At 38.4% G+C, this 9,614-nt stretch overlaps 1 protein-coding gene across 2 annotated transcripts in view; it reads right to left on the bottom strand.

The window, feature by feature from the left end:
• Positions 1-372: 372 nt before the first annotated feature.
• Positions 373-9,614, bottom strand: part of stk11 (serine/threonine kinase 11) — a 35,838-nt gene continuing 26,596 nt past the window's right edge. Inside the window, exons 9-11 of one of the 2 annotated variants that reach the window (XM_022678922.2) lie at positions 7,691-7,887; positions 6,117-6,370; positions 373-1,178 (exon numbers count right to left, since the gene is read on the bottom strand). In XM_022678922.2, coding sequence (XP_022534643.1) covers positions 6,168-6,370; positions 7,691-7,887 — 400 coding nt within the window. In that variant the 3' untranslated portion in view covers positions 373-1,178; positions 6,117-6,167. The other variant, XM_022678923.2, reaches the window with a different exon arrangement.

Genomic DNA, 9,614 nt, shown 5'->3' with positions numbered 1-9,614 from the left:
AGTAGATTTACCCTTATTTATAAAACAGAAATGAAAGAAATATGAGGATAATCTTTGCGGGAGTCGGATTTTGATAGAGAGCTAGAATTCAGCACAACACCTGGCAAAGAAACTAAAAGCCGAACTCATAACCAACATTCTATAAATCAAATAATATGAAGTACAGAGAGACTCCGCCCACGTAGCTGATGATAACAGGATGGAAGTTCTTCAGTCCTCTCACTAAACTACAGTGTGAAACCGAAACTAACCGGACCAAATGTTCAATACACAATGAAACAAATATACAAACCTTAGAACCTTAGACTTTCAGGTGTGAAAACAGCTTCAGATTAAAAACACTAACAAATAAAACAGAACCAGCACAGTTAGTTTGGTTGGGATGTGTTTTATATAAATAATAATTAAAAAATATTTATTGGAAAAAAAAGAAACTAAAAAAAAAACAAAACAAACCAAAAAAACTGGAAAAAAAGGAACTATCCTGCCTGGAGCAGGTTTCGGTACAGATCAGGCCTCTTTTCCCCAAAGCTCTTCACAGCATGCAGTTTTTTTTATCATATGGGTATAATTTTCATTAGCATTCTCACCATAGCTTCTATAATAATAACTGATATCTTTTATTATCATTATTTGTTGTCATTCTTTTACATAACTGGGTGTGCGTCTTAAACTGCAATTAATTACTGTAAAATTAAAAGATCATCTAACAAACTAAACAGGTCAAGTCAGATCTGATGGGCACCATCGGCCCGGCACAACGAAGAGGAGGAGGAGGAGGAGGAGGAGGAGGAGGAGGAAGAGGGGGGGGCACAAAACCAGGCCACATGTTTTTTTAGGTGGAGATGGAGACGAGTGGCTGCAGAGGCAGAGAGAGAACGAGAAAGAAAGAAAGAGAGAGAGAGAGAGATACAGAGAGAGAGCAAGAAAGAGAGAATACATGATTTAGATCCTGGGGAGTTAAAAAAAAACAAAAAACAAAACAAACAGGAGTTTCCTCCTTACAGCATTCCCAACTCAGTCAGTCCTTTCCAGGGAAAGACAGCACGGAAAAAAAAATCCAAAATCCACACTTCCTTTCCGTTCGGGTTCATAGTCCATGGCAAAGTGTGCGTCAGGAACTGTGGTTCGTATTCATGGCTGGGAATCCCAAACAGAGGACGGGAAAAATAACAAACCTGCAGAGAGAGAGCAGAGAGACGGCGTTAATGATCAGCGCTGAGCTTCTGTTCCCTATAAACATTCCTTAATCAGAATACAGAACAGCTTACGCTTAAAAAAAAGACCATCATTAAAATCATCCAGACCTGATTTATTTATTTATATATATATATATATATATATAAACATCATCTTTGAAAAACTCCTGTAACAAACATCTGCTTCAGCATCTGCACACTTGCTAATATTATACGTGTTTAAAACATCAACAAAAACACACAATCTTTAATAAAAAAATGTGAGTTAGATCCTGAGAGCTCCATTGTGTAGGGTTAAATTACTGAATTAACTCTAAGCTGACATATTTTTCAGCTTGAAATAGATTTTTTTTCCAACAGTAAACAGAAAGATTGTGGATCAAATTTCCATGGCTTTTCCAAAACGTTTTGGGTATTTTTATTTTTCAAAAACTAATCCAGGCCTGGAATTTGCTGTTTTCAAGTTCCATGACTTTTCCAGATTTTTCATGACCGTACAAACCCTGAAGAAAGGTAACTGGGTGTAAAAGATTACAAATTTAGTTTACATAGAGATAGAGTTTACTTGCACTTTTGCATACCTAAAAGCCACACTGCAGCTGCGGTATTTGTTCAATATGCTCAAATATGTCTCCAAACAAAAATGTGTGCCATGATTTGTGTGTTGTTCTTTGAATTTGTGGTGTAACAAACCCCTTCAAAAGGACCACTCAACCTTTGCCTGTGTTCTTGTTTTTTCTGCTCTCTCTCTGAAATTGCAGCCTTTTGTGCACCGCCTGGAAATCTGCCGGGATGAAACGGAACCGGTCCGATCTGGACCGGTGCAAAAATATGAAAGTGTTTTTATGTCCTATATTTAGCAGGACTGACCGACTGTTTGTGATGCAGGACTCGATGATAAAACCCTGCCTTTCTCCCTCCTTTTTCACTCTCCCTCTTTTTCTCTCTCTCTCGCTCTCTCTCTCTCTCACTCCCACCACCACCTTTTATCACTATGTGAAGGGTCTGAGTCATCATCAGCTACCACGTAACACGTTAATACTCTCTGCCTCTCCGCAGTGTGTGTGAGAGGAATCAGAATAGAGCCCCCCCCAACACCCCTCTATCCTCTTTCCCATACACACACACACACACACACACAAACACACACACACACAGCCCACGCAGTCTACTCAACACCCCCGCCTATGGGAGAAACCCTGGGGGAGCCGATGGAAGGGGATGAGATGGGGGGGTGTTAGGAAGAAAGGGGGGGTTAGTAGGAATGAGGGGGATGAGAGGGGGAAATAAGGGAGGAGGTCGAAAAACGGAGAGAGAGAGGGAGAGAGGGAGTGAGTCATCACGACTCTCTGCTGCTGTAGCTCATCAGTGTTAGAGAGGCAAGAGTCCCCACTGTAGCGTCCTGCTTTTCATTTAGTGCGACACACACACACACACACACACACACACACACAGCTCTCTCTCTCTCTCTCTCTCTCTCTATATATATATATATATATATATATATATATATATATATATATATATATATATATATATATTTACCCGATTCTCCTTAATACACACAGTAATTTAATATATAATAAATTTAGCTCAAATTCAAACCCTGATAAGTGTCTTTAGCTTAATGATAGCTAAGAACCGCTGCACTGACCTGCAGGACGCACAAATGTGGATGCAGTGATTTCTACCAGAGTCGCTTGTCTGTACACAGACAATTCTAACCAAAAACTGCCGTTCACAATCATTATCACCCACTGTGCTGCCCACTGTGGGTGGTAATGCCATCTATAATGTATTCCTGATACAAACATGACACTGTGGATGATCAGGGAATGTTAAATGCCCCCAAAATTTTAGAAATAGAATTAATCCATCCGAGAGGCTTCGCGCAATCTACGGTATTTCTCAGCACAAGATAGCAACTCACAACTTTTACAAGTGTGAGCCGTTCCTTGATTAAACAATCCATTATCAATTTGGAGACTGCTATCCCATGACTTTTGGCATGTCAGAGTCTTTTTCGTTTTAAGACTTCATTAGGTATCGAAGTTTAGGTTTTTTTCCAGTGTACTTTACACACGATATCCAGGTCTTCACAGTTGACTGCAATTTGTTGGTTGAATATCGAAATGCATAATTTTCTTAAAAAAAAAAATATATATATATATATACAGCTCTGGAAAAAATAAGAATCCACTTAAAATGCTAAGTTTCTTTGATTTTACCAAATTAAAAAAACTCTGGAATATAAGCAACAGGAAGATGGATGATCACAAGCCATCAAACCAAGCTGAACTTCTTGCATTTTTGCACCAGGAGTGGCATAAAGTTATCCAAAAGCAGTATGTAAGACTGGTGGAGGAGAACATGCCAATGTGGTTATTCCACTAAATACTGATTTCTGAACTCTTAAAACTTTATGAATATGAACTTGTTTTCTTTGAATTATTTGAGGTCTGAAAGCTCTGCATCTTTTTTGTTATTTCGGACATTTTTCATTTTCTGCAAATAAATGCTGTAAATGGCAATATTTTAATTTGGAATTTGGGAGAAATGTTGTCCATAGAATAAAACAACAACGTTTATTTTACTTAAACATATACCTATAAATAGCAAAATCAGAGAAACTGATTCAGAAACTGAAGTATATTTAATGACAATTGAGAACAGTGTGAATTTACATCTTGCTATAAACAGCCCAAAAAAAAAAAAGTACCCTCACGATCCATATGCGATTAAAACATGATATTCAAAATTGTTGGAAATATTATTGCGTATGATGCGATATGGCACACCCCTGATTGTGATAATATATGGCTTGTCATTTAACCCACTCTTTACATACACAAACCACCTGCAGAAGCCTTTTGTCTTTGAACCTCAACAGCAGAAGTCAGGGTTCTACAGAATACACACACACAGAGTATCCCGCTGTAACACTTCCTGCATGATGAGCTGGACACTTTCGCACTCTCACCACCACCTCCACAACACCAGCACTGACGAGTCATCATCCATCACCACATACATTCACCCTCAAACTGCTCTCTAAGGCATTGGCAGTGACAGCTAAAGTGACTCACTATAGATTGGACAGCCAGACCATTTTAATTATTTAAGAAAATGTTTGAAGAAAGGCACGCTCGTCTGCTGCTGGACAGTGACTGTGCTACGATGCTTCGGGAAACCTCACTTTAGTGCGTAAGTATTTTTCTAATCACTGTCTCTGTCCGTAATTCGCTCCCATTGCTTTCCGGAAGAAATCAGGGCCTTTTCTTTTGCTTTGTCGACCTCACAGAGAAAAGCATATCCCGACAGTGCAGTTAAGGGAATGCTAAACGCGAGTGAAGCAGGCTGGCCAGGGTTCCAACTGCAAGAGCCACTGAAAATTCAGACAAAAGAAATCAGCTTACACATTTATACAATGAGCTGCGTGTGCCAGGCTTCCATTAGAGCTCCAGCAATAGAGTATCAGCAATGTGCCAACTGTGCCAAGTGTTACTTCACCAAATTAAAAGTGAGCATCAACAGAGGACCTCATTTCTCTGAGGATGTGAGATCTGAACAGACTGCAATATAAATTCATCTATAAGCCAATTTACACTGTATTAGGATGAAATTCCTTTGCCATACTGGCAATTTTTAAGCATATTGAGTTATTATTAAGTGCCTGGAGAACACTGACCCTGTATATTTCATTACAGAAAGCATAATTAACCCAGTTTAAATGAATAAATTGCAGTACATTTCAAATAAAAGTCACTGTACTCATTATGGGAAAGTATAAAATAGTGTTTTTTAAAGAATTCTTTACTACTGCACCATTTTGACTCAAGTATATTGATAAATAATAAAAATATACAAACCATAATATATATACTTGAGATTGCAGTCCGAATGTTGCAGTAGTAAAGCTCGCTGGCCCCCACACTGGTACTGCATGGTGCAACAAACACTGAGAAATCACTAATTCCAAAGCATGCAATTTATAATAATAATAATAATAAAAAGCCTGTATACACACTATAGGGACAAACATATCAGGACACCTGATTATTAAATGTTTTGTCCAAAATTTTGGGTATTCAAAAAGAAAAAAAGAAAAAAAAAAGGATTATTTTGCTTATGTTAACGTAATTGTCTGCAGGCTTCCTTCAAGGTTTTGAGGTCAGGATGTAGTGTAGCAGCTGGGAGTCTTTATAACCCTCTAACAAATACTGGTAAATGAATCTGCAATAACTCTAAATAGACGTTCTGAATCAAATCAAATTAATTGTTGCAATCATTCTTTAAAATAATCATTTATTAATTATAATAGAGGCAAAAAGTTTCCATTCATTGCAATATTGATTTGAGGTCATACTGCCCAGGACTGCAACTACAGCCCAAAGTCTGGCATTAGGTGTGGTATAGTTTCAACAGGTTTACTTTTATTTGCTCCAGAGAGTCCTATTCTAGTGGAAGTACTTCTCTACAGGGAGTAGACAAGCTGTGTGTGTGTGCAATTTAAACAAAGCTGAATGCACTCATTAGTAGGGTTGTTTAAAAGCATTTCAACATATAACTTCCAAAATGCAGCTGCCCTGCTCCTGACTGGTAGCAAGAAAAGAGAAAGTTTGACCCTGTTCTCTCGCGTATTTGAGTCCTAAGTGGATTATGATGTTAGTCAAGTTATTCGTTTTATATTGGTCTACTCTGTCTTGTCATCAGGGTCTTTCATATCATTGTTTTATTGCTAGTATCTTTAATTGTTATATGATTTATTTTACAGCACTTTGGTCAGCACTCGTTGTCTTTTAAATGTGCTATATAAATAAAGATGACTTGACTAGCGTATATAATATTGCTATAGAAATAAATAAACTACTTTGAGTCTAAAATAAGCTAAATATGCTCCTCCCACTCTAAACTCACCTGTACAGAGCGAGAGGCAGGTGTGGAGACAGAGGAGAATAAGGGGCGGGGTCATTGCTGTTTGCAGGTGGAGAGTTTGCGGATCTTGCTGGCGGTGGACACGCCCTTCCGGGAGGGGTTGGAGGAGGAGCTGGAGCGGCGCTCCGATTTGGGTTTCAGCGCTCCCGTCTCTGTCCCGTTCACACAAACAGGCTTTGCCACCGTACGGCTACGCTCCGGAACACACTCTTCCTCCTCCTCTGGTCCAACCTGCCCTGTAGAGAGTCAAACAAAGCAAGTTCAGATCAATCGTCACTTCCAGAACCTTCATTAGTATGAGTCATAGACTGTGTATAGCTGGACAGAGCATCGTCTCTCAAAAGTGAAGCCACCACCACAGGTAGGGCGCCCCCTGCTGCTCGGTTGCAGAAAGCTGTGTAACCCCACCCACCCCCATAGGATTCAATGGCAAAACAGACAACTTTCAATCAGGTTTTTTTCCAATATACTGTAATTCTACCTCCATTATTTAAATGCAACAGCTAGTGTAACCTCTGCTTATATTGTCAACTTTTTATATCCCCAAAGAATTCGTTTTTTAAAACGTTATTCAGCTCTATTTAAAAAGGTGTGGTTATGGTAAAAGGGCTGGTTATGGGCGGGACCAATAACAGACCGTTAGTTTCGCTCCGCTCCGCACTGCAGCCTGTGACCTCGAGGCAGCCCTCAGGGGCGGGGTTATTTAAATGAGTAGGCTGTCTCTCCACAGTCTTTCTCCCTCCTCTTGTCTCTACTGCGCAGACTCGGGTATCAGGTTCGCTAACATGGTGGATTTTGGCTTCATTTTCATTAAATGAATGGAAGCGGCGACACGGCGTCCATCTTTTTTACAGCCTCTGGTATGAGTAAATCTTGTACTTAGTGGTCAATATATCCAGAATAATTAGCTGATAATAGAGGTGTGATTTTCTGATCTGATTTAATAGTTTAAAAACTTCAATGGATTGTAAATTTAATTTCGCTTGATTATTTTTTGGAACTGTTTAATTTAAATTGCACCAAAGAGGGAACTATCAAGTAGTGAGTAGTGAGGTAATAAGATCAGTCAAATTTTCTTCTTTTTTTTTTCTTTCATAAGGAAAAAAAAAAGCACAAACAAATTGCTAGGTAGTTTCTGTTATTGAATGTGGCTGCTATGGTGTTGCTCGGTGGTTAATGATATTCCAAGTGCATTGCTAAGTAGTTGCTATGGTGTTCAATTTGGTGGTTATGGTGTTTTTAAATGGTTGCTAGCTTGTTGATATGGTGTCCTAAGCTGTTAGTATGTGGATGTTAGACGGGCACTACAGTCTGACAAAGCTATGATATTTCATCCAGCTGTCATTATGGTGGTGCAAGTGTGTTCCATGCGATTGCTATGGCATTGCTAGGTACTGGCTATGGTATTCAGGTTGGTTGCTGTTGGAAGCTGTTGGAATTGGATTCTTTTTTGTAAATAAGCTATGCATTACTCTAATATACCAAGTTAAACATTACAGTTCAAGATCATACAAAAAAAATCTTGTAACTAATTAATAAATTATGATTATCTCTACCTGGCACTGTGAAGTCCTGAGTATAGATGATCTCATCCTCTCCATCAAACATCTCATCATCCTCCTCTTCATCGCCATATCCATGAAGATCCTCCAGGTAGGGCACCACGGTCATGCTCCTCCAGACGTCGCGGGTCTCTGCGCTGGGTGGGATGGGCACGGGGGGCTCTGAGGGAGGGTGTTTCTTCCTCACCCAACTGGAACCACACAAAAGACACATTTCACTTCAGCTCTAGCTGTTCACAAGCCTAAAAAAAGAGCAGTGTAAATGCAGTGTTAGACTATTTTTTTGTATGTTTGTTTTTTGTGAGAAAAAGAAAAAATCAGCCCAATGTATTGCAAGTATGCGAGTATGGCGAAATATACAGAAGCATGCTATAGATTATATAGATAGATTATATATATATATATATGCATCAATCACCTCTTATTTACAGAGCAGTGCATTTTCCATGTGTGCCTAAATATTACAAATTTCTCTGAATTCCCCCTTCAAACGCACATCAGCCCACAAAGATGGTGTTTTTCTGTTTCTGCAGTGCAGCTAAAAACACTTGAGAAAGTTTTATTTTAGATTACTCAACAAGCTCTGATGATTCAGGCTTGAAGTTTGCACAGTGCTAATCAGTGTGTGACATCAGGTACAATACATTAAATTACAGTTGTGTTTTTCCATACCGTTTTTTTTTCTTTTTTTCACCCTCTTGTAAGAATGTAAAGAATGTTTATTAACATGAGGACAGGGAAAGTTATATTATTTGAAATAAATTTATTAAAGGCTAAGCACCACCTAAAAGGACCTGCCTGAAGATTTCACATTATTTTAGCTTCAAAAAATTTTAACATTTGCTTTACAATTAACTATCAAACAAATACTTCAATCAAAATCAATTAATTCATGTAAATTCAGAAAGATTAACACAATGTACACAATATCGCTGTATACCGGCAAAAAGCTGGTGATAAGATATGCATCACAATACAGGGGTTATGATTCAATATACTGCAATATATTGGGATTTTTCTTTAAAAAAAAAAAAAAAAAAAAAAAAAACACCATTATATGCATAAACAAGAGTCAAAAACACTAATCTTTTTTTTAATTATTAAAAATCAATATTGGATTTTTTTTAAATTGGTGCAGTATTATCAGTACAAAACATAATAGCATAACACACTGATATATCAATATTAGCTTATAACCTAATGGGGCTGTACGATAAAGTTACATTTTTAATGTATCGTGATACAATTTTCCACGATAAACACATAGAAAAACTGTGATAACATCATGAAAAACTGGGAACTCCATCTGCACTACCTGCATTCAGCAACAGAGGGAGCTTTTAATGCAATGAACTTTGATCACATGACACAACTAAACTGGAGGCAGAGCGAAGCAGAGGAAAAAAATGTTTATTTTTATTTATCATGTTTCACATCGATACTGGGATATCCAATAGCTTACTGCATATTACATTTGTGTCTAATTTAATCCCATTTCACAATTTGGAAGACAAAATACAATGTGAAGCCAGGCTTCGCCTCTTTTTGAACTGCCACTGATGCAGTATCACTGGGTAGCCAGCACACTATGAGGAAAGCACCAGATCCCCAGCTTTAATACATCAGCTAACAGACACCTGTGCTGAACAACACTATACTTATAGTGATGTAGTGAGACAGAAATCTACCCACCCAGAGAAAGCTTGGCGTACTGTGCTCTCTCGGACTCCAGCTGCTGATGGCAAGCAGAACAATCCGAGATCCACTACACCCTTAGTATGTAAAGGTATTTTAAATGAGCCTTTAGAGTTAAAACTGGGCAAATTTGATTTCTAGCAAGGCTCTGTGGAGGTCAAGCACCACTGCGGGACATGGAAGTGAGTGGCTTATTATTAACCACAAAAACAGCAGCTCCTCT

This window comes from Astyanax mexicanus, chromosome 4 (assembly GCF_023375975.1).
Source record: "Astyanax mexicanus isolate ESR-SI-001 chromosome 4, AstMex3_surface, whole genome shotgun sequence".
Classification (NCBI taxonomy): domain Eukaryota; kingdom Metazoa; phylum Chordata; class Actinopteri; order Characiformes; family Acestrorhamphidae; genus Astyanax; species Astyanax mexicanus.
This window is presented reverse-complemented; position numbering and strand designations above follow the sequence as displayed.